Source organism: Erinaceus europaeus, chromosome 1 (assembly GCF_950295315.1).
Source record: "Erinaceus europaeus chromosome 1, mEriEur2.1, whole genome shotgun sequence".
Lineage (NCBI taxonomy): Eukaryota > Metazoa > Chordata > Mammalia > Eulipotyphla > Erinaceidae > Erinaceus > Erinaceus europaeus.
The window spans coordinates 101723599-101750192 of NC_080162.1; the positions used below are offsets into that span (position 1 = coordinate 101723599).

General features: G+C 37.1%; 1 protein-coding gene across 4 annotated transcripts in view; it reads left to right on the top strand.

Moving 5' to 3' along the window:
* Positions 1 to 26594, top strand: part of PCGF5 (polycomb group ring finger 5) — a 189244-nt gene that overhangs the window by 119608 nt on the left and 43042 nt on the right. For 3 of the 4 annotated variants that reach the window (XM_060191897.1, XM_060191895.1, XM_007516806.3), the window contains exons 8-9: positions 1216 to 1305; positions 16290 to 16349. In XM_060191897.1, the coding sequence (XP_060047880.1) occupies positions 1216 to 1305; positions 16290 to 16349 (150 nt within the window). The remainder of the gene's footprint in view (positions 1 to 1215; positions 1306 to 16289; positions 16350 to 26594) is intronic. The other variant, XM_060191901.1, reaches the window with a different exon arrangement.

The following is a 26594-nucleotide window of genomic DNA, read 5'->3' on the forward strand; positions in this document are numbered from 1 at the left end:
TCCTCACCTGCAAGGGAGTCACTTCACAAGCAGGTCTGCGGATGTCTATCTTTGTCTCCTCCTCTCTGTCTTCCCCTCCTCTCTCTATTTCTCTCTGTCCTATCCAACAACAGTGACATCAATAACAACAATAATAACTACAGCAACAATGAAAAACAACAAGGGCAACAAAAAGGACAATAAATAAATATTAAAAAATTTTGAAAAAGAAAACAAAATTATCTAATTTGTTCTTCTAAAATAATAAAATTGTGTCTGCAAAACATTTTGAGGTCCATGTAAGTCTCACAAACCATTAAAAATCACTAGCTAATGATTTATTAATGCAGTTGAGCCCATACTCATTTTAGATTTAAAGTTCTAGTCTCTGCCTAGCCTAAGAATTATTTAAATTTGATTCTTCCTCCTTTCTATGTAAGTTTAGGTCTATCAGTTTGCTTTAAATTACTAGAGTACTGAAATATGTTATTTATAAGCATCTATGATAGACATTTAATTATGTTTTGTTGAATTAGTAAATCAAAGCCATAGGTCCTAGGGCCTTTGTGAGGATTTGGGTGGGTACAGAGCCTGATTTCTACAGCTTGAGAGCAAAAGCAAGGATTTATAAGTATAACCTCCCTTCCAGTTCTGTGTAAGAAAAGATGGTCATGTAAGTATTTTGTAAGTTACTAATCAAGCATACAGGCTGAATAGCCCTAGGAAACACACTGTGCCTTTGTCCTGTTATGTCAACTTGAAAATAAGTAATTACTGGAAATTGTCATTTGCTCCAGAGGTCCTGTAAATTATGTATTCAAAATTTATCCTCTTCAAATAGAAACTAATGAGATGAAAGCAACTGATTCAACTCTGGGATGGCAAAATAATTCTGGGAATAAATTCATAAGCCCAAAGTGCTGGGATGAACTGAGACTTCTGTAACTTCTCATTTCAGTAAGAGGCAGTCATAGAAATGTGTCTAAAACTTTAAAGGTTGCAGAAACTTGGACTGAGAACATTGCATTTCAGATTTACATGTATGAGAAAGATATAAGTAGCAGTACTTTGTGTTACTTATATCTGAATTATTAATATCTAGATGATGGAATAGTGCTTTTAATAAAATGTACTTATTTTAACTATTTGAGTCTTGAAACTTGCCAAAAACTGTATAAAACACCTGTGAATTCAGAATTACTTATGTTAATGGATCTGTAACCATTCTTTTTAAAGTTGGATGTGCTGTGCAATGGTGAAATAATGGGGAAGGATCATACTATGGAATTCATCTACATGACAAGATGGCGACTAAGAGGCGAAAACGTAAATTTCTTTATATTTACCTATGTATATAGTTAGTGATAGATCATTATGTAGTTCAACAGTTGGCACTTACTTAGAAGTTTAAAAAAAGACTAGCTTAAGAAAAGAAGACGCTGGTTTCTCTTATTATTTATTTTACTTATTTTTTTGCCAGTTACTTACTCTATGACAATTGGTCTCACATATAAGACCAAGGTCTGTGTTAAACATGATTTTGTTAATATCTAAGGTGAGTTTTAAATGTCATCTAAAAATATTCAGAATTCAACTAATCTCAGACAGAGGAGACAATACTTTACATGTTTTTAAACCCTAATAAAAATTTGGAGACATTAAATTACCTGACGTGGGGCTAGGGGGAGGAGAGTAGAGTAAGTTCTGTCCTGACTAGTGTGTCAGCGAGGTGTTTTTATTGTGCTAGAGATGATAGAGTTGTTTAGATAACTTTTTTTTAGTAATATCCTTTATATTTAAAGTATAAAATCAAACTGAAGGATAAGTTTAGTTTTCTGATATTGGAATTGTTGTTCCTAGGCCATAGGTAACTAAGGTATATGATTAAAAGGAAAATTTTAAGAAAGTCCAAAAGCCTAAAAGGATAATTTCATATTTTGAAGTATATCGCTAATTATGGTTAGCAAGCATATCTTATCCACATTATAAATAATAGTGGTAATGGGAAAAATTGAGAAGCTTGAACTTGTAAGAATGATTTATAAAAGGAATATGATAATAATGTTGCAATAAATTTATTCATACTACTTCCCAACTACATTGACTGACTAAGACTGTCTATGATTATACTAGATGACTTCAGCCATTAGTATTCTGTGGTCTTTGTGGTTCAATATTTTAAACACTTTATATAATTTTAAACTCTCTTCTGTAAGCTAAGTTTTGTTACACTTCCCTGTGAAAATATAAATTATTAAAAATGACAAAATTAAGAAATGTAACTTCATACAAGGATAGGTAATACAGAGTAAAAATATAATGAGGACTTTCAAGTCACAATGGTTGACAGACATACTAAATGTAAAATATTTGTGGAACTAAAAAAACAAACCTCAAAACTTGATTTTGTACTACAAGTACATAGAAAATTTGGCTCTTTCTCAGAATAATATCTTGATACAATTTAAGAACAAATGAAATAGCTCACTGAGGTTAGGTTATAGTTTTTTTGAGTTCCATTTGAATAAAGTTGTCTTTATGAGACTGAGTTCTCATGGCCAGAATTAAAAAATAAGTTGTAGTATCAGCCATCAGGTACTTTTGATAGAACAACACCACCAAAAAAAAAACCCCAGAAAACCAAAGTCCATGTACATAATTCTTCCTAGCATGTTCGATTTATCTTCTATTTAATAAATTTTCATTAAAAGATAAAAAAAATGCTTTAAATCATCCTGGGCCTTATTTAAAAATCTAGTTGTCTTTTTATTTGGTAAACAGTCACTTCTTTCCATGTTTTAGGAATTTTGTTTATTATTTTTACAACGTAATAACTTTAATATAAAATTACTTCAGACTAATGACAAAATAAAGTCAACTCCTTAGAAATTAGATGAGCAAAGAAATAAAAAAACAACTTAAAGAATAATTAACATATTTGGGCAATAAAAAAAGGAAACCTCAATAAGCAAAAATTCATATCGAAATAATAGCAGTGTCCACTGCTAAAATTCCAAAAAAAAATTAAAAATATTGTTAATATATAAAGAGATCTTACTCCGAGTGATGTTGAGTCTGGTAGCTATTCTGGAGAGTAAGTTGGAAATATGTGGCAGATGTCTTAAAAATTTCTACATTTATCTTGATGGCTATACTTTTTTGAAGACTAAGAAAACGAAAAGTGCCCAGAGATTATGTATCATATTTTTTACATCCTGGTAGTGAGCATTAACCTAAATATTCTATAATAAAGACTTGGTAACACCAGAATACAGTTTCAGATACAATGGGCTACTTAAGTGTGAATAAGAAAGTTTTTTAAATATTTATTTATTTATTCCCTTTTGTTGCCCTTGCTGTTTTATTATTGTGGTTATTGTTGTTGGATAGGACAGAGTTAAATGGAGAGAGGAAGAGAAAACAGACAGGGAGAGAGATAGTCGCCTGTGAAGCAACTCCCCTGCAGGTGGGGAGCCAGGGGCTCGAACCAGGATTCTTGCACCGTTCCTTGCGCTTTGCGCCACGTGCGCTTAACCCGCTGCGCTACCACTGGACTCCCAAATAAGAACTTAAATTAAAACTTTACTTTTATTATTAAATTTAAATATTATTATTAAATTTACTTTTAATTTTTATGTGACACACTCACATTTAGAACTTTTAGAATAGTTGCACATACATCACTCTCAATTTTTACAACCAGAATATTTCTTTACCAGGTACAGATTATCAAACTAGTCAGATTTAAGTGGTCAGCCAATGCTGGGCTTCTATCAGCCCTTACTGATTCTCCACAAGATCCCTTACCACAGGTTTCTCACATTGCCAGTTATTTTAATCTTACAGCTTAAAGAGCTAAGCCAGGAAATCACTTAAATTTATGTCTTACATATGAGAGAGGAAAAGAGAGTTTTAACATTGGACAGCAAGAGAGAAACAGCTAGAGCCCATGCTGGTACATGCTATGCCTGAAAACTTAAATATGACAGTCCACTGCTCCACCAATTACTTCCCTAGCTACTAAAATTATTTTGAATAATTAAATCAATCTCTATTACTATTAGGTTTCTAATTACATATTTCTGAATACTGTTAAATTCCTTGGCTATTTATGGCATGATTTAATAGAAATTGGTTCCCAAAAAAAGTGGCTCTTATGAGAGGTACTTATGAGTGGTTAAGATAAAAAATAGTAATTAATAGAAAAGTAAACCGTGATATTTAGTACAACAGTTTTGAGTTTTCTGCATAGCAACCCTGTTTTTGTCTGGTCTGCTCTAACTCTGTTTCTTCTTTAGTCTTCATAGAACATTAGTAGTTCTGAGCAAAATTTCTGCAGATTTGCCTACTTACCTTTTTTAATCCATCCTTTGCTAAGTCTGTGATTTCTATTATCAAAATGCCATCATCAAACACCTCTACTTCAACCACTGTAGCTCAAGCCTTCATCACTGTTTTTCAGAATTTCTACAAATGCCTTGTACCTAGGCTCCATGTTTCAGCTAGGTCCACCCCACCTTCCCATCTTCCTCAGTACAGCATCCAGAGTGATCTTCTTAAGACAAATTGACACATGTCACCTCTCTGCTGAGAACTCTTCATTAATACCTATTATCACTTAGATAAAAGTCAAAGCCCTTCCATGAACCTATTAAAATGGCCCCCACATAATTTTCTCTAGACCCTTCTCTGATTTTAGTTTTTACTCTCTTCCTCTGGCTCACTAACCTCTGTGTTGCCTTAGATATGTGAAACTTGTTCTGCCTCCCCAAGAATCCATCTAGCTGTTTCCTTTACCCACTTCCACTCAGATTTCCTTCTATTATTTTAAATTTCGGGGAATTAATATCTTACATTCAACAGTAAGTACAATAGTTTGTACATACATAACATCTCCGAGTTGTCCATTTAACAATACAACCCCCACTAGGTCCTCTGTCATCCCTTTAGGACCTGTATTCTCCCCCACCCCCATCCCCACCCCAGAATTTTGGTTTGGTGCAATACGCCAATTCAGGTTCTACTTGTGTTTTCTCTTCTGATCTTGTTTTTCAACGTCTGCCTAAGAGTGAGATCATCCCATACTCATCCTTCTGTTTCTGACTTATTTCACATAACATGAATTTTTCAAGGTCCATTCAAGATTGGCTGAAAATGGTGAAGTCACCATTTTTAATAGCTGAGTAGTATTCCATTGCAGGGAAGTGGGGGAAGAGGGAGCAAACGGGGAAGAAGATCTGTTGTTGGACACCTGGGTTGCTTCCAGGTTTTGACTATTACAAACTGTGCTGTCAAGAACATATGTGTTCACAGATCTTTTTGAATGGGTGTGTTGGGTTCCTTAGGATATATCCCCAGGAGAGGAATTGCAGGATCATAGGGTAGGTCCATTTCTAGCCTTCTGAAGAGTTCTCCAGACTGTTCTCCACAGAGGTTGGACCAACTGACATTCCCACCAGCAGTGCAGGAGGGTTCCTTTGACCCCACAACCTCTCCAGCATTTGCTGCTCCTACCTTTTCTGATGTATGACATTCTCACAGGATGAAGTGTTGTCTTTATTTGCATTTCTCTGACAGTCAAAGACTTGGAGCATCTTTTCATGTGTTTCTCCACCTTTTAGATCTCTTCTGTGGTGAATATTCTGTCCTCCATGTCCTCTCCCCATTTTTGGGTGGGGTTATTTGTTTTCTAGTTGTTGAGTTTGACAAACTCTTTATATATTTTGGTTATTAAAGTCTTGTCTGATGTATGGCATGTAAAGATTTTCTCCCATTCTATGAGGGGTCTGTTGGTTTGGGTAGCAGTTTCTTTTGCTATGCAGAAACTTTTTAATTTGATGTAGTCCCATAGGTTTATGCTTGCCTTACTCTTCTTTGTAACTGGATTCGTTTCAATGAAGATCTCTTTAACATTTATGCAGAAAAGAGTTCTGCCAATGTTTTCCTCTAAGTATCTGATAGTTTCTGGTCTAACATTCACATCCCTGATCCACTTGGAATTTACTTTTGTATTTGGTGAAATACAGTGGTTCAGTTTCATTCTTCTGCATGTTTCAACCCATTGTTTCCAACACCATTTGTTGAAGAGACTCTGCTTTCCCCATTTAATAGTCTGGGCACATTTGTCAAAGATTAGATGTCCACAGGTGTGGGGGCTTACTTCTGGGCTCTCAATTCTATTCCACTGGGCAGTGTGTCTATTCATGTTCCAGTACAAAGCAGTTTTGATGACAATAGCCCTATAATACGATTTGAGATCTGCGAGTGTGATGCCTCGGGTTCTGTTCTTTCTTCTCTAGATTGTTTTGGCAATTCTAGGTCTTTTCTGGTTCCAGATAAACATTTGTAGCATTTATTCTATTCTCCTAAAAATGTGGTTGGGATCTTGATGGGGATAGCATTCAATTTGTATATGGCTATGGGCAGTATATTCATTTTGATGATGTTAATTCTTCCAACCCATGAACATGGAATATCTTTCTACTTCTTTGTGTCTTTTTCAATTTTCTTGAGTAGTGACTCATCATTTTCAGTATACAAGTCTTTCACTTCTTTGGTTATGTTTATTTCTAGACATTTTATTTTTTTGTTGTAAAAGGAATTGATTTCTGGATTTCATCTTCTTCTAACTTAGTGTTTGCATAGAGGAATGCCACTGACTTTTGAATGTGTCTAAGTACGGTAATTAAAGGGTTCACGGTTATGGAAATTGACAGTTGTTTCAATGTTATTTTAATCTCTGAATTGAAGCACAGTGCACTGATTAGCTCTGGATTATGGGGATTGAGCCTGGGGCTTTGGAGCCTCAGCCATAAGATTCTCTGCATAACCATAACCATTATACTATCTACCCCCTGAGATCTAATTCTATAAACTCCAGTTCCACCAGGACCCAGTGAGAGAAAAGGGGGGAAAAGTCATCTTGGGAGATCTAGTCTATGATCTTGGGAGAATTAATGCAGTTTCCAGTGGAGGCATGGGAACACAGAACTCTGGTGGTGGGAAGAGTGTGGAATTATACCCATTTTCTTATAGTTCTGTAAATCAGTATTACATCATGAAAAAAATAAAAAATAAATATACAAGTAGCTTTCTAAATAAAATTTTGTGAAAATTTCAGAAAAATTTCACTTCCCTAAAACCTTGGGGAATTTTTCCTGAAGAAGTTCTTGATTTTTCATATAGGGTTCATTGCCATGCTTGTTATAAAACAACATAACCCTTCCCCCATGAAAAAGACCCCAAACTTTGGTCTATCAGACTCTGCTCAGCTGTGCAAGCCTCAAATAATATTTATTAAAAGAGTAAAGAAAGAATTTAGGTGGAAAGGAGGCATAGTCCCTAAGTGAGTTTTTTTTTATCTTTTTTCTTCTTTTTTTAAATATTTATTTACTTATTTCCCCTTTTGTTTCCCTTTATTGTTGTTGTAATTATTACTGATGTCATCATTGTTGGATAGGACAGAGAGAAATGGAGAGAGGAGGGGACGACAGAGAGTGGGAGAGAAAGATAGACACCTGCAGACCTGCTTCACTGCCTGTGAAGTGACTCCCTTGCAGGTGGGGAGCCAGGGGCTCTAACCACATGCGCTTAACCCACTGTGCTACCGCCGACTCCCAGTGATTTTTTTTTCTGATAATCTCTTTGCTATAAGTAAAGACACATTCTGTCTTTTCCTAAAATTTTTTTGATAATGCAAATAAAGAAAAACAAGACAAACATATTGTAGTAGAGATTATAGAGATAAAACCAACCAGAATCATCTGGGAAAGAAGGGCTATCCTTGAGAGTAGGTATTCACCCTAGCTAGGAAAAGGCAAACATAAACAATTAAGAAAAGAAAGTAAATTCTTTTTCATAGTCTAAAAGTTTTTTAAAAAGTAAGTAAATTTCCCTGTAATTTCAATTAAAAAAAAGAAATGAACAGGAAAATCGTTAGTCCATGATGAAAGTGGAGGTTGAACAGAAAGAGGTTAACAGTAAAATCTCAGGAAAGGGAGTATGAAATAGGAGGGAAAATATTATAATATTAAGAAAAGATCACATATATAAGCTACTGACAAAATCATTAATACTAATTTTGACAGGCACTATGCTAAGTACTTTGTTCTGTAATATTAATCCTTACCAAGTCTTCAAGAAATGTATTTTTATGCAAATTCCAAAGACAAAAATCTGTGGCCAAACTAGGAAGCAGGTCATAAGAAACAGTTGCAACATATAAAATAATAAAAAAAAGATTAGCATCCAGAGAAATTCAAAGGGTTCAAGAAGTTATTAAGAGTAAAACAATAAAATATTTTTTTAAATGTTTTTTAAGAATAGCGTAATGGGGAGCCAGGTGGTGGCACAGTGGGTTAAGCGCACGTGGCGCAGAGCGCAAAGACTGCAATCCCGGTTCGAGCCCCCGGCTCCCCACCTGCAGGGGAGTCACTTCACGGGCGGTGAAGCAGGTCTGCAGGTGTCTATCTTTCTCTCCCCTCTCTCTCTGTCTTCCCCTCCTCTCTCCATTTCTCTCTGTCCTATCCAACAACAAAGCAATGTCAACAATGGCAATAATAACCGCAACGAAGCTGCAACAACTAGGGCAACAAAAAGGGGAGAAAATGGCCTCCAGGAACGGTGGATTCATGGTGCAGGCACCGAGCCCAGCAGTAACCCTGGAGGAAAAAAAAAATGTTGAAAAAAAAATAAAAGAATAGCGTAATGGTTATGCAAACACTCTTATGCCGGAAGCTCCAAAACTTCCAGGCTCAATCCCCCGCACCACCACAAGCCAGAGGTGGGCAGTGCTCTAGTGTTTCCCCCACCCTTCTCTCTCTGCATCTCTCTCAAAAATAAAATAAATAAATTTAAAAACAAAAGAGTAAAAAAACATTATAACAGAAAAAAGGGCCAGTGAATATGAAAAGAAATTTAAGAGAACACAGAACTAATAATGTTAATTAAAATGTCAGAAACTGGATAGTCATATATTATTGACTTGTTTATAAACTGTTAAAGCTGTTTTTAGAGGAGAAACTGTCAGCATCAAAATTTAATACATATATATTTTGGTGAAAATTCCTTTGTTTCATATATATATTGGCCTCCAGGGTTATCGCTGGGGCTCGGTGCCTACATTATAAATCCACTGCTCCTGGAGTCCATTTTACCCACTTTGTTGCCCTTATTGTTATTGTTGTTGTTGTTGAATAGGACAGAAAGAAATCAAGAGAGATGGGGAGGACAGAGAGGGGGAGAAAAATAGACACCTGCAGACCTGCTTTATCACTTGTGAAGCAACCCCCCTGCAGGTGGGGAGCAGGGAGCTCGAAACCAGATCATTGTGCCGGTCCTTACACTTCATGCCATGTGTGCTTAACCCGCTGCGCTACTGCCCAGCCCCCAGGACTCAGACTTTTTTATTTTGCAAAGAAAAAGACAGACAGGATGTCAATGAAGGAAGACAAGTAAATCTCAGCAGTGCTAAAACTTTGTTGCTCAAGCTTGTGGGAAGTTGTCATGACTTTATAGTAAAAAGAAGGAAGTTCAGTTTGTTTTCACTTATTTTCAGACTTGTTTGACCTCCTAACAAGGTTTATATTGATTGAATGACTCATAATGGAGGGAGAAGTGTTTAGAGTTGAAATGGGCCTTTATGAGGAATAGGTCATTGAAGTTCCTTAAAAAGAGATATGGGAGAGAATTCCAGAGGCAGGGTTACAAAGCAGCAGCAGCTGTGTTTCTCTCCTCTCCTCTCCCCCCCCACCCCCCGGGTCAACTAGGAATACCAAAGGAGACCACCTGGGACTGCCACAAAACAGGACTAGAACAACTTCAGAAACCCACCAAATCACCAGTGAGTGCAAACACCTGTGGCTCCTGGACAGAGAGGAGCCTAGGGAGAGATTAAGTAGCTGGTAACATCTGACAGTCTACCAGTTGAGACACCACCTCCAGTCTCTTTCACCAACAAAAAGAGGGCTGAAGGGAGGAGAGGACTCCCCTAGACTCACCAAATGCAACTGTGAGTCTCCACTGCTACTGCCCTCAGAAGCTGGAGCAGCAGCAGGGAGGCCCTGTGCTGACACCAGGGGACAGAGAACTAAAGAGAAAACTCAGGAGATCTGTACCTCAGTGGCCTAGCAGTGGGGCTATGAGAGTCTCTTTGCATAACCACTGGATTATCTCTGCCACACACTGATTTATCTAAAAATTTACAAGAATGGCATTTAAAAATCTTCAATCTTTGATATCAATAAATGTCAGTGGCCTGAATTCAACTACTGAAAAGCACAAAGTAGGAAGCTGGATCAGAAAACATAACCTAACAATATGCTATCTATATGAAACCCACCTAACTCAACATGACAAACACAGACTCAAAGTTAAAGGATAGAAAACTATCATACAAGCCAATGGCCCACAAAGGGGGGGGGGCAGAAACAGCTATTCTCATATCTGACATGATAGACTTTAAAATCAATAAAATTAAAAAAGATAGGGATGGACACTACTTAGTGCTCAGAGGATCAGTCAATCAAGAGGACTTAACAATTATGAACATCTATGCACCCAATGAGAAGCCATCTAAATACATGAAACACATTGAAAGAGCCATAGCAATATATTAACAGCAACACAGTCATAGTAAGGGACTTCAACATTCTACTCTTTCAACTTGACAGATCATCCAGCCAGAAAATCAATAAAGGCATAAGGAAGCTAAATGAGGAGATAGATAAACTAGAACTATTGGACATTTTCAGAGTCATTCATCCCAAGAAACTGGAATACACATTTTACTCAATCCACATGGGTGATTCTCAAGGACAGACCATATGTTAGGCCACAAAAACAGCATCAGCTAATTCAAGAGCATTAAATAATTCCAAGCATCTTCTCAGACCACAGTGGAATTAAACTAACACTTAGTAATCAACAAAAGACTAGTAATAATCCCAAATTGTGGAAGCTTAATAGTACACTACTTAACAACTACTGGGTCAAAGAAGAGATAAAGGAAGAAATCAAAACGTGTTGAGAGTTCAATGAAAATGAAGACACAAGCTATCAGCACTGAGAGGGAAGTTCATAGCCATACAAGCACATATTAGGAAACAAGAAATAGCACATATAAACAGCCTGATTATAAATCTTAAAGACCTAGAAGAAGAAGAACAAAGGAACCATAAAGCAAACAGAAGGACAGAAATCACTAAAGTCAGGGCAGAAATAAATAATATTGAAAATAAGAAAACCATACAAAAGATCAACGAAAGTAAATGTTGGTTCTTTGAAAGAGTGAACAAAATCGACAAACCTTTAGCCAGACTCACAAAACAAAAAAGGGAGAAGACCCAAATAAATCAGATAGTAAGTGAAAGAGGAGATATCACAACAGACACCACAGAAATTCAGCATATCTTGTGAGGCTTCTATGAACAACTTTATGCCACCAAGCTAGAGAACCTGGAAGAAATGGACTATTTTCTAGATACCTACCAACTTCCAAAATTTAAATAAAGAGGACTAGATAACATGAACAGGCCCATCACAGCTAATGACATTAAAACAGTTATCAAAAACCTTCCCAGGAATAAAAGTCCTGGACCAGATAGTTTTACAAATGAATTCTGCAATACCTTCAAAGAATAACTAATACCTCTACTTTTAAAAGTCTTCCAGAAGATTGAAGACACTGGAATACTCCCTTCCAGCTTCTATAAAGCCAACATCACTTTGAAACCAAAAGCAGACAGGGATACAAACAAAAAAAACTACAGACCAACATCTCTGATGGACATAGATGCTAAAAGATTGAACAAAATTCTAGCCAACCGGATATAGCAGTCTATTCAAAAGATTGTTCATCATGACGAAGTGGGGTTTATCGCAGGGATGCAAGGTTGGCTTAATATACATAAATCAATCAACGTGATCCACTACATCAACAAAAACAAGACCAAAAACCAAATGGTCATATCAATAGATGCAGAGAAAGCCTTTGACAAAATACAACATCCCTTTATGATCAAAACACTACAAAAAATGGGAATAGATGGAAAATTCCTCAAGATAGTGGAATCTATATATAGCAAACCTACAGCCAACATCACACTCAATAATGAAAAACTGGAAACATTTCCCCTCAGATCAGGTACTAGACAGGGATACCCACTATCACCACACTATTCAACATAGTGTTAGAAGTTCTTGCTATAGCAATCAGGCAGAAGCAAGGAATTAAAGGGATACAGATTAGAAGAAAAGAAGTCAAACACTCCCTATTTGCAGATGACATGATAGACATTATACATAAAAAAAACCTAAGGAATCCAGCAAGAAGCTTTTGGAAATCATCAGACAATACAGTAAGGTATCAGGTTACAAAATTAACATTCAAAAGTCAGTGGCATTTCTTTATGCAAACACTAAGGTAAAAGAAGTTGAAACCCAGAAATAAATTTCTTTTACTAAAGCAACAAAACAATAAAATTGTTTTTTATAGGAATAAACTAACCAAAGAAGTGAAAGACTTGTATACTGAAAATGATGAGTCACTACTCAAGAAAATTGAAAAAGACACAAAGAAGTAGAAAGATATTCCATGTTCATGGGTTGGAAGAATTAACATCATCAAAATGAATATACTGCCCATAGCCATATACAAATTGAATGCTATCCCCATCAAGATCCCAACCACATTTTTAGGAGAATAGAATAAATGCTACAAATGTTTATCTGGAACCAGAAAAGACCTAGAATTGCCAAAACAATCTAGAGAAGAAAGAACAGAACCCGAGGCATCACACTCGCAGATCTCAAATCGTATTATAGGGCTATTGTCATCAAAACTGCTTTGTACTGGAACATGAATAGACACACTGCCCAGTGGAATAGAATTGAGAGCCCAGAAGTAAGCCCCCACACCTGTGGACATCTAATCTTTGACAAATGTGCCCAGACTATTAAATGGGGAAAGCAGAGTCTCTTCAACAAATGGTGTTGGAAACAATGGGTTGAAACATGCAGAAGAATGAAACTGAACCACTGTATTTCACCAAATACAAAAGTAAATTCCAAGTGGATCAGGGATGTGAATGTTAGACCAGAAACTATCAGATACTTAGAGGAAAACATTGGCAGAACTCTTTTCTGCATAAATGTTAAAGAGATCTTCATTGAAACGAATCCAGTTACAAAGAAGAGTAAGGCAAGCATAAACCTATGGGACTACATCAAATTAAAAAGTTTCTGCATAGCAAAAGAAACTGCTACCCAAACCAACAGACCCCTCATAGAATGGGAGAAAATCTTTACATGCCATACATCAGACAAGACTTTAATAACCAAAATATATAAAGAGTTTGTCAAACTCAACAACTAGAAAACAAATAACCCCACCCAAAAATGGGGAGAGGACATGGAGGACAGAATATTCACCACAGAAGAGATCTAAAAGGTGGAGAAACACATGAAAAGATGCTCCAAGTCTTTGACTGTCAGAGAAATGCAAATAAAGACAACACTTCATCCTGTGAGAATGTCATACATCAGAAAAGGTAGGAGCAGCAAATGCTGGAGAGGTTGTGGGGTCAAAGGAACCCTCCTGCACTGCTGGTGGGAATGTCAGTTGGTCCAACCTCTGTGGAGAACAGTCTGGAGAACTCTTCAGAAGGCTAGAAATGGACCTACCCTATGATCCTGCAATTCCTCTCCTGGGGATATATCCTAAGGAACCCAACACACCCATTCAAAAAGATCTGTGTACACATATGTTCTTGGCAGCACAGTTTGTAATAGCCAAAACCTGGAAGCAACCCAGGTGTCCAACAACAGATGAGTGGCTGAGCAAGTTGTGGTATATATACACAATGGAATACTAGTCAGCTGTAAAAAATGGTGACTTCACCGTTTTCAGCCAATCTTGCATGGAGCTTGAAAAATTTATGTTAAGTGAAATAAGTCAGAAACAGAAGGATGAATATGGGATGATCTCACTCTCAGCCAGAAGTTGAAAACACAAGTAGAACCTGAACTGGGATTGTCTTGTGTTTCACCAAAGTAAAAGACTCTGGGGTGGGTAGGGGGGAGAATATAGGTCCAAGAAGGATGACAGAGGATCTAGTTGGGGTTGTATTGTATATGTAAAACTGAGAAATTTTATGAATGTATAAACTATTGAATTAACTGTCGAATGTAAAACATTAATTCCCCAGTAAAGAAATTAAAAAAAAAAAAAAAAGGCTATATGCCCTAAAAAAGTACACAGTAGGGTGGAGTCTTGATGGTGACTTGCAGTGGTTGGCGTGAGCTTCAACAAGTAGCAGCTTGTGACCGGGAATTATCTGGATAGGTTTCCAGATGCTAGCATTATGCTGACCAGACTTCCCTGGACAGACAACCCCACCAATGTGTCCTGGAGCTCTGCTTCCCCAGAGCCCTTCCCCACTAGGGAAAGAGAAAGACAGGCTGGGAGTATGGATTGACCTGTCAATGCCCATGTTCAGTGGGGAAGCAATTACAGAATCCAGACCTTCAACCTTCTGCATCCCACAGTGACCTTGGGTCCATACTCCCAGAGGGTTAAAGAATAAGAAAGCTATCAGGGGAGGGGATGGGATACAGAGTTCTGGTGGTGGGAATTGTGTGAAGTTGTACCTCTCTTATCCTATGGTTTAATCAATGTTTCCTTTTGATAAATAAAAAATTAAAAGAGATATGGTCTGCAGGTATCTATCTTTCTCTCCCCCTCTCTGTCTTCCCCATCTCTCTCAACTTCTCTCTGTCATGTCCAATAAAAGAAAAGAGAGCTGTCTTTTAGCCTTCAAGCATTTCCTCCTTCCTTCCTTCCTTTCTTCCTTCCTTTTGCCACCAGGGTTATCACTAGGGCTTGATGCCTGCATGATGAATCCACCACTCCCAGCGGTCCTGTTTTTATTTCACTTTATCAGACAGACAGAAATTGAGAGGGGAGGGGAGTAATGAGAGAGAGAGAGACACAAATGCTTGGAGAACTGTTTCACCACTCATGAAGCTTCCCCCCAACCCCTGCAGATAGGGAGTAGGGGCTTGGACTCAGGTTCTTGTACATGGCAATGTATGCTTAAGCAGGCATTATGCTGCATTTTTCTTTTAATAATGTGTGCAGCAGATACCCCCTTTCTCTCATCCTTGAGCTGTGCATTGCTGGTCCTGGAATATCATCTTCCCACCTGAGAGTAGCTCTGTGAGGGGCAGCATGAAATTATGGTTGCATTCAAAACTTGGTGGCTGTGGCTTAGTGAGTTTCTGAAGAAATCCTGGTTGTATTTTGTTGAGTTTTTAGGTGATTTTTTTTCTAATTTATCAGAAGTGCTATCTGAAATGACTCCTACTCCATAGCCAGGCCTCTGGATGTACTCTTGTATATTTCTTGTAATCTTTGCTTAACTATTCTTTGAAAGTGTATCTGTTAAAATACTACTCTGGAATATTAGGTTTGTCCTGACATTTTGAAGAAGCATGCAATATTATGTTCATTTCAAAAATACATAATTAAAATGTTTATAGTTGATAAGTATTTACCAAAATAATGAAAAACTAAGATCTGGAAACAATTTTTAATATTTATGGATAAACTGTTACAAGGTAGTTAGTTTTCACCATGTGCACTTTACCTGCTGAGCTACAGCCTGACTTGGTAGTTAATTTTCAGATTGAGTAGATCCATCTGAAAACTATGCTATGCTTATAAAGCTTTTATTCAAAGGCATCTATGTGTCAGTTCTTGGCCTTACCAATTAAGATGACAAATATGGACAAGATATAGACTTAAGGGAGCTCACAACCTAATACTGTTAAGATAGCTATGGGAAGTGAGAGTGTCCTCTAAGATATATAAGAAAACTAGTCCAAAACAGAAAATGGATTCTTTGTAAGTTGGGCCAAGTTCAACTGTATTTCTGAATATAATGTAAGGAGTAATGGAAGTGGTGTAGGGAAGATGGTCACAGGGAACTGTGAAGCAAAGAAGATGCCCTTTGTGGATTAGATTTGAGAGCTGTCCTAAGTATTAGTATTGAAGAGTAAGTGGGAAGGCTACAAACATTTGCAGAATAGTACCAAAACCCATCTAGATACTAAAATTATTTCAAGTAAAATTTTACATCACAGAACTATTTTAAAACATTTTTTCATAAACAGCAACCATATTTTATAAAGTGTTTATTTAAACTTAGTTATGTTTACACTTATGTTTAAAGTTAAACTATTTTAAATAGTCAATTTTAAATATGTATCCAGTTGTGGATGCCTCTTATCTGATGAGTTCATCTCCTTCGCAGTTTCGGTGTCTGAACTGCTCAGCTTCGCAAGTCTGCTGTCAGGATGGCCCTTTGTATCAGGTAAGAGGCACTCACGACTGTACATATGACCTTAATGATATCCACTACAGTAGTGATGGCTTTCACCCCAAACTCAAATTCCTAAGACATATACTTCTCCAAAACTAATATTTACTCAAAGCTATAAAAATTCATCTTCTGAAGTTATGTGCCCAAAGTTTCCCTTATTTTAGTTTTTATAAACTATTTAATCTTATGCAACTAAAAAAAACATTGTAAGTGTTCAGACCAAAAATTATGAATCAAGAATTTTAAAAAATTGACAGTTATAACCCTTGAGAGATCTCTGCTCTGTATTGAATCTCCCCTCCATGCTTAAGCTTCTCTGTGTAAATGGATATTTTCTTTAATCATTCATCTACAAATAAAAGATAACAGTGCCAGATTAAGTATAGTTAAATAACAACTTCAGTTAAATATAATTGTAAGCATGCTTACTTTGCCTTGTCCTAAGCACTCTTATTTGGCTTACTTCCATTAATTACGAAAAGATAGTGAACTGGTTTAATAATGCATTGAAAAAAACCTTAAATATGAGTCTGAGCAAAGTTTAATAACTCTAATGAAAATACATTTAATACTCCTCTTACCCTACCATCCTGTTGATCATTATTAAATCAATTTAAAAAATTTTAGAAAACACGTGTTTTTCATTTTTCAGTGAGAAAGGTACATTTAACAAGTACAAAGGCCAAAAAAGAGTTGGGGAAAATCAGTTTCTCCTTATATAGTAATATAAAGTTAATGGACAGTTAAACATATATGATGTGCTTTGTACATATATGAAGTATGTAGATGTCTTAGCTGCTTTCAGCTACATGACTGATTTGGAGATGATTAAGTATAGTGATATCCCTGCCTATAACTATCAAACATGGGTGATTTTTTGCTTTCAAGTTCTGTATTATTGTCTATTTATTTCCTTAGAAATAAACATACTCTTGGGCATTGGCTTAAATTATTAGAAAACAACTCATATAAGAATAAATTTTAACTTTATTCAGCACTTAATTATGGACTGTAGTTATCTTAGAAAGGATATATCTTTAGCCAAAAATTAGCTAGAAAACTTTTTTTTTTTCCTCCTCCAGGGTTATTGCTGGGCTCGGTGCCTGCACCATGAATCCACCGCTCCTGGAGGCCATTTTTTTCCCCCTTTTGTTGCCCTTGTTGTAGCTTCGTTGTGGTTATTATTATTGCCCTTGTTGACGCAATTCGTTGTTGGATAGGACAGAGAGAAATGGAGAGAGGAGGGGAAGACAGAGAGAGAGGGGAGAGAAAGATAGACACCTGCAGACCTGCTTCACCGCCCGTGAAGCGACTCCCCTGCAGGTGGGGAGCCGGGGGCTCGAACCGGGATCCTTACTCCGGTCCCTGCGCTTTGCGCCACATGCGCTTAACCCACTGCGCCACCGCCCGACCCCCAACTAGAAAACTTTTTTAAAAAATGACTTTACACAAATATATATAGTACTGTTAGACTTTTTAATTTATTTTAAAAAATGGTTTAGGGAGATAACTTACCCTGTGATAGCACCAACTTGCATGCCCGAGGCCCCAGAAGCTACAGCTTATTCCCTCATACTGCCATATGCAAAGCAGAGCAACGCTGTAGTTATAGCACCTCTATTTTTCTCTCTCCCTCCTCCCACACCTCCCTCCCTCCTACTTTTCTCTCATAATAAATAAGTGAATCTTATTTTTAATTTCCTAAAATAGACAGTTTTCTAGGAAATGCTAGTAGACTAAAACTTACACGTGAACAATGAGAATCCATTAATTTATGAAAGACCTAAAAATGTTATTAAAAAATTACTTCCTCACTACCTACTTTTATTGTCATATTATCTCATATCTTCAAGGAATAAATCATTCCTGTGATCCGGGAGATGGCACAGTGGTAAAGCTTTGGACTCTCAAGCATGAGGTCCCGAGTTCGATCCTTGGCAGTACATGTGCCAGAGTGATGTCTGGTTCTTTCTCTCTTCTCCTATCTTTCTCATAAAAAAATAAAATCTTAAAATAGAAAACAAATCATTCTTATTTCAGTATTACAGAATTCATTTAAAATGATGGATTTCTTCCAAATTTGTTTTACTAAGGTAATACAATACTGATAGGAAAAATGAAGGAACTCTTAATTAGAAAACTAGTATAAAAATCTCATTTGGATTATAAATACAAAGATGATAAACAGGGGCCAAGTGGTGGTGCACCTAGTAAGTGCACACATTACAGTGCACAAGTACCTGGGTTCAAGCCCCTGGCCCCCATCTGCACGGGGAAAGCTTCACGAGTGGTGAAATAGGGCTGCAGGTGTCTCTCTGTCTCCTCTATCTCCCATTCCCTTCTTAATTTCTCTCTGTCTCTGTCCAATAGCAAATAAAATTTAATAAACAAAACCACATATTTTTATCAGTGGTGAAAGAATGACTTTATATTAGGAATAGGAGATTATAGAGGTATAGAGAGAGGTTCAGGTATTAGAAATGTTTCATACACACATATAGTCAAATAAAAGTCATAAATAGGGGTCCGAGGTCCAGAAGGTAGCTCAGCTGGTAGAGTACATGCCTTCCATACATGAAGTCTTGGGTCTGATGCCTGGCATTGAGTGGGAGCATCAAGGACCAAAATGGACAGAGCTCCATAGATAATACACAGAGTTCATCTATAAAAAGATAGAATGAAAATGTTATGCATATACAAACTATTGTGTTTACTGTTAACTGCAAAACATTAATCGCCAATAAAGAAATTAAAAAAAAAAAGATAGAATGAAAACTGGACCAGGGGTCCAGGCCATGGTACACCAGCTTAGAGCACACATAGTATGAAGCACAAGGACCCACGCAAATATCCAAGTTCGAGCTGCCAGCTCCCCACCTGCAGAAGGGTCACTTCACAAGCAGTGAAGCAGATCTGCAGGTGTCTCTCCCTCTCTATCTTCCCTGCCCTCTCAATTTCTCTCTGTCATATCCAATAAAAACTGGAGGAAAAAAAATGGACACCAGAAGCAGTGGATTCGTAGTGCAGGCACCGAGTCCCAGCGAGAACCATGGAGGCAAAAAAAAAAAAAAAGTAGATTCTGAAAAGACATATGATGGAAGTTAGTATTAATTCCTAATTTTTCTACTTACAAATCAGCTTAGATTTACCAATAAACATTTGATGTGTATTTCCCCCCTTTTTCTTCACCTCTGGACATGCTATTAAAATTCATATAATTAGATAAATTGTTTCTTTGTGAAAACATTGAAAAGTAAATTGAATATCAGTGCAGTTGACCACCACTGACTATATCAGCAGGCATTACTTAAGATCAAAGACCTTCTCACATGTAACCAAAATACCACTATGGGGGTTGGGGCGCTAGCATAATGGTTATGCAAGTAGACTCTCAAGCCTGTGGTACCAAAGATCCCAGGTTCAATTCCCAGCACCACTATAAATAAACCAGAGCTGAGTAGTGCTCTGCTAAAAAAAAATTAATTAACTTATTAACTTAAAAAGAGAACAGAATACTACTACACACAGGATATTTAAGTACTATATTAGGTATTATAGAGATGTCAGATTTTTCCCCTAAATTATAAAGTTTAATTTAGTCAGACACCTACTTTTACAGATTCTTATTTAGCTTAGCAAAGTCAGTCTTTCTAAAGTTTATCAGGAAATATAAACCAGTGTTGGTCATAGTGAGGGAGATACGTGTGTTGTCCTATAGTAATGTAGTTTAAAGCTGAAGTAAGTAAAAAAAAAGGTAGTAACATAAACATAGGTGTGTGAATCAGAATAATAGAACAAACTTTGTATGCATCTACAAAAAATGTTTCAAATTCATGGAGAAATGGGGCCAGGTGATGGCATACCTGGTTGAGCACACACGTTACAATGCACAAGGAACCAGGTACAAGCCACCAGTCCCCACCTTCAGGGGAAAAGCTTTGTGAGTGGTGAAGCGGTGTTGCAAGTGTCTCTCTTTCTCCTTATCTCCCCCTTCCTTCTCTATTTCTGACTATCTCTATCCAATAAATAAATAAAGATAATAAAAAATGTTTTAATTAGTGGAAAAAAATAGATTCATTTAATAAATATCTATTGAGCACTAACCTGTGCACTGGGAGTTGCTTTGTCACCTGAGGAAGCTTCAAGGCTGTAGTGTGTCTCTATGTGAATGAAAAAGGGGTCTGGAAGGTTACAGTTGGGCATAAGCAAGGCCCCAGACCCACAAGGGGCGGTGGTGGTGGTAGGGAATAATGTATCATCTGTATATAAAAAAATCAGAACTAGAGATATAGTTACAATAGGGACAGCAAGGTTTAATGCCCTTCCTCTTAATACATGAAAGATTCATACAGATCTGGAAGATAATTTAAGTTTTCTTAGAAAAATGAACTATTGATAAAAAACATATGTAGGTAAATCACAAAAAAGGGAAACAAAATTGGATAATTTCTGAGTTTAAAAATCAAAAACTAAAGAATAAATAAAATACTTTATCTTTTTTTCTCATTTTATGGTTTACAGTATAGTTTTTGACATGTGATGGCTTCTGCTTCTCCTCTCCCCATGGTAGGTGTCTGCAGAACACTCACCCCCAACAAACATCCAGATCAAACATCCAGATCCCAAGGCCTTTCTCAGCACCTCTCAACCCCTTCTTTCCCAGAGTCTTTTGCTTTGATGCAGTACATCCCACCCAGTCCAAAGCTTTGCTTTGTGTTTTCACTTTCTGTCCCTGTTTTTCAAGTTCCACCTATAAGTGAGATCATCTAGTATTTGTCCATCTCTTTTTGGTTTATCTAACTCAACATAATGCCTTCCAGCTCCATCCAAGATGAGGCAAAGAGTATGAATACTTCACTGTTTCTAATAGCTGAGTAGTATTTTTTTATTGTTGTTGTTACTGATGTCGTTGTTGTTGGATAGGCTTCTACTATGTATATGCCCTAACTTTCTTTGTTAGCATCTGGGTTTCTAAGTTTTGCCTATTCCAAACTGCTGCTGTGAACATTGTTCAACATAGATCTTTTTGGATAAACATTTTTGTTCCTTTTGAGTAAATTCCCAGGAGAGATATTGTCAGGTCATAGTGTTCTGAGAAATCTCCAGATTGTTTTTCCACAAGGATTGGACCAATATGCATTCCCAGCAGAAGTGTGGATTTGTTATCCCCACATCTTCTCCAACATTTATAGTTTCTGTCCTTTCCAGTGTATGACATTCTCATGGGTATAAATGGTTTTCATTATTGCTTTTAATTTTTCCCCTCCATGGTTATCGCTGGGGTTCAGTGCCTGCACTATGAATCCACTGCTCTTGGAGGCCATTTTTCCCATTTTTGTTGACAGTCTGTGCTTTATGCCACTTGCGCTTAACCTGCTGTGTCACTGCACGGCCTTATTGTTGCTTTTTATTTGTATTTCTCCTGATAACTGACCTTGAGTACTCCCTCATTTGTCTGTTGGCTCTCTAGATCTCTTCCTCAGTGAAGATTCTGTCCATGTCTAAGGTTGTTTGATTATTTTTTTTGGTTACCAAGTTTACTAAATTCTATGTAAGTTTAGTTATTAGACCTTTATCTAAAGTATGCCATAGAGATCTTCTTGCATTTATTTATTTTTTAAAATTTTCTTTATTGGGGAATTAATGTTTTACATTTTACAGTAAATACAATAGTTTCTACATGCATAACAAATGCCAATTTTCCATATAATAATACAACCTACACTAGGTCCTTTATCATCCTTTTTGGACCTTTATTCCACACACCGCCCCCACACACACACAAACACAAACCCCAGAGTCCTTTACTTTGGTGCAATACACCAATTCCAGTTCAGGTTCTACTTGAGTTTTCTTTTCTGATCTTGTTTTTCACTTCGACCTGAGAGTGAGATTAACCCATATTCATCTTTCTGTTTCTAACTTATTTCACAAACATGATTGTTCAAGGTCCATCCAAGATCAGTTGAAAACGGTGAAGTCACCATTTTTTATAGCTGAGTAGTATTCCACTGTGTTTATATACCACAACTTGCTCAGCCACTCATCTGTTCTTGGACACCTGGGTTGCTTCCAAGTTTTGACTATTACAAATTGTGCTATTAAGAACATATGTGTACACAGATCTTTTTGTATGGGTGTGTTGGGTTCCTTAGGATATATCCCCAGGAGAGGAATTGCAGGATCATAGGGTAGGTCCATTTCTAGCCTTCTGAGAGTTCTCCAGACTGTTCTCCACAGAGGTTGGACCAACTGACATTCCCACCAGCAGTGCAGGAGGGTTCCTTTGACCCCACAACCTCTCCAGCATTTGCTGCTCCTACCTTTTCTGATGTATGCCATTCTCACAGGAGTGAAGTAGTATCTCATTGTTGTCTTTATTTGCATTTCTCTGACAGTCAAAGACTTGGAGCATCTTTTCATGTGTTTCTCCACCTTTTAGATCTCTTCTGTGGTGAATATTCTGTCCTCCATGTCCTCTCCCCATTTTTGGGTGGGGTTATTTGTTTTCTTGTTGTTGAGTTTGGCAAGTTCTTTATTTATTTTGGTTATTAGCCTCTTGTCTGATATATGGCATGTAAAGATCTTCTCCCATTCTGTGAGGGGTCTGTTGGTTTGGGTAGTAGTTTCTTTTGCTGTGCAGAAGCTTTTTAATTTGATGTAGTCCCATAGGTTTATGCTTGCCTTACTCTTCTTTGTAACTGGATTCGTTTCATTGAAGATCTCTTTAAAATTTATGCAGAAAAGAGTTCTGCCAATGTTTTCCTCTAAGTATCTGATAGTTTCTGGTCTAACATCCAAGTCCTTGATCCACTTGGAATTTACTTTTATATTTGGTGAAATACAGTGGTTCAATTTCGTTCTTCTGCATGTTTCAACTCATTTTTTCTAATACCATTTGTTGAAGAGACTCTGCTTTCCCCATTTAATAGTCTGGGCACATTTGTCAAAGATTAGATGTCCACAGGTATAGGAGCTTACTTCTGGGATCTCAGTTATATTCCACTGGGCAGTATGTCTATTCATGTTCCAGTACAAAGCAGTTTTGATAACAGTGGCCCTATAATACAATTTGAGATCTGGGAGTGTGATGCCTCGGGTTCTGTTCTTTCTTCTCAAGATTGTTTTGGCAATTCTAGGTCTTTTCTGGTTCCAGATAAACATTTGTAGCATTTTTTTTCTATTCTCCTAAAAACTGTGCTTGGGATCTTGATGGGGATAGCATTAAATTTGTAGATGGCTCTGGGTAGTATATTCATTTTGATGATGTTAATTCTACCAACCTATGAACATGGAATATCTTTCCACTTCTTTTTTCTTGTTAAATTTCCTTGAGTAGTGACTCACAATTTTCAGTATATAAGTCTTTCACTTCTTTGGTTAGGTTTACTCCTAGATATTTTATTGTTTTTGTTGCTATAGTAAGAGGAATTGATTTCTGGATTTCAATTTCTTCTAGCTTAGTGTTTGCATAGAGGAATGCCACTGACTTTTGAATGTTAATTTTGTAGCCTGACACCTTACTGTATTATCTGATGATTTCCAAAAGCTTCTTGCTGGATTCCTTAGGTTTTTCTATGTATACTATATATCATATCATCTGCAAATAGGGAGAGTTTGACTTCTTCTCTTATAATCTGTATCCCTTTAATTCCTTGCTTCTGCCTGATTGCTATGGCAAGAACTTCCAACATTATTTTGAATAGTAATGGTGATAGTGGGCAGCCTGTGTAAGGACTGAAGATATTTTAATACCATTCTTGTAGACTTTTAGAGTGTTCTGATATGTGTCATATTTATGGTGGTCTGACTGTTTATAGAGGACCTTTCAGAACTTCTTTCAGGGCAGGCTTGGTGATAGTTGATTTCTTTGAGAAGGTTTTTATTCCCCCATCTAGTCTGAATGACAGTTTAGCAGGATAAAGTAGTCTTGGTTGAAAGCCTTTCTCATTGAGCACTTGATAGATATCTTGCCATTCTCTTTGGGCCTGTAGTGTTTGTGTGGAGAAGTCTGCTGCTAATCTTATGGGTTTTCCTCTGTAGGTGCCTCTGTTTTTCTCTTGCAGCCTTCAGGATCCTTTCTTTATCCTTATTCCTTTCCATTCTAAATAGGATGAGTCTTGGTGTGTTTAAGTTTGGGTTAATTCTGTTTGGGACCCTCTGGGCTTCTTGAACTTTTATGTTGTCGAGATTAGGGAAACTCTCAGCTATTATGGACTAAAGAATGCTTTCTTCCCCTCCCTCTCTCTCTTCCTCTGGTAAGCCAATAATGTGTATATTATTTCTTTTGAAGTCATCCCATAGGTCTCTGTTGTTATTGTTTTCAGTATCTCTTAATCTCTTTTTGAGATCTCTTATTTTTTAGTTGTCTCTAATTCATCCTCGATCTTGCTAATTCTGTCTTCACCCTCATTTATTCTATTCTCTCTCCCCTCTACTGCTTTCTGGAGTTCATTTATTTTGTTACCCTGTTCTGATACTGTTTTAGTTTGTTCAGCTAGTTGTGTTCTTAGCTCAGCTATTTCATCTTTTAGCTCTCTAGTAACCTTGAGATAATTAGTCTTTTCTTCCAGAGTCTCATTGGTTATTTCTGATGACAATTCTTTCAAACTCTTTACTCACTCCTGTGATTATTTCCTTAACTATTGTTTGGATGTTGACCTCATTATTTTGTGCTTCAATCTTTGGGGGACTTTTAGCTGGACTCTTGTCCTGGTTCATTTCTCCAGTATTTCTTCTTGTTGGTTTAACCATTTTATATCGTATATTATGATGTCCCTCTCTCAGTGATCAAATTATTGATCACTCTTGCATGGGGTGACTTGTGTCTAAGTACAGTACTTAAAGCATTCACAGTTGTGGAATTCGACAGTGTTTTCAATATTATCTTAATCCCTGAGTTGGAGCACAGTCCCTTAAAAGCCTCTTTTGTTCTTTTTCTTCCCTATAGGCTATGGGAGCCTGAGGGTTTTTAAAGTACAAGTAGTCTTCTTAGCCTTAATCACTCACTATTGACCATGAGATAAACCAGGGTGCATCAGAGATAATCCAGTGGTTATGCAAAGAGACTCTCATAGCCCCACCACTAAGCATCGAGGTAGAGATCTTCTCCTGGGTTTCCTCTTTAGTTCTCTATCCCCTGGTGTCAACACAAGGCCTCCCTGCTGCTGCTCCAGCTTCTGAGGGTAGTAGCAATGGAGACTCACAGTTGCATTTGGTGAATCTTAGGGGAGTCCTCTCTTCCCTTCAGCCCTCTTTTTGTTTGAGAAAGAGACTGGAGGTGGTGTCTCAACTGGTAAACTGCCGGGCTGTAGCAGCCACTTAATCTCTCCCTCGACTCCTTTCTGTCCAAGATCCACACATGTTTGCACTCACTGGTGATTTGGTGGATTCCTGAAGTCATTCTAGTCCTGTCTTGTTGTGGTCCCCAGTGTTCTCCTTTGGTATTCGTAGTTGACCCAAGAGAAGAGAGGAGAGAAACACAGTTGCTGCTGCTCTGTAGCCCTGCGTCCGGATGTCCTCTTCTCCCATTTAGTATGACATTTTTCTGTTTTGATAATGGTTCCTTTTGAAAAGTTCCTTGCCATGTAGGAAGTTTTCAGTTGAATGTAGTCCCATTAGTTTCTTTTTATTTTTTTTGCTGTTAGACTTGGGTCTTTGTATACATTTCCAGAGCATAGACCATGGAGTTTTCTGCCAGTGTTTTTCTTCTATGTATTTGATAGTTTCTAGCCTAATGTCCATGTCTTTGATCCACTTAGAGTTGATTTCTGTGTCTGGTGAAATGTGGTGATCCAGTTTCATTGCTCTGCACGTTTCAACCCAATTTTCTGAACACTATTTGAAGAGATTATCCTTTGTCCATTTAATATTTTGGGGGCCCTGTCAAAAATTTGATGCTCATAGATGTGGGCGATTATTTCTTGACTTTCTTGATCATTTCTGTCCCACTGGTTTGAGTGTCTATTTTCATTCTTATACCAGATAGTTTTGATTACTGTAGTCCTATAGTATAATTTGAGATCAGGAACTATGATAACCTCCAGTATTCTTTTTTTATGATTTCTTTGGGAATCTCAAGTATTATCTGGTTACAGATAAACTTGTCTAGCTTTTATTTGATTCCTTTGAAGAAATACCTTATAGGAATAACATTAAATCTGAATATGGCTTAGAATGGCCATTTTGATTATCTTTTTTTTTCTTTTTTTTTTTTTATTTAAGTTTGATTATCTT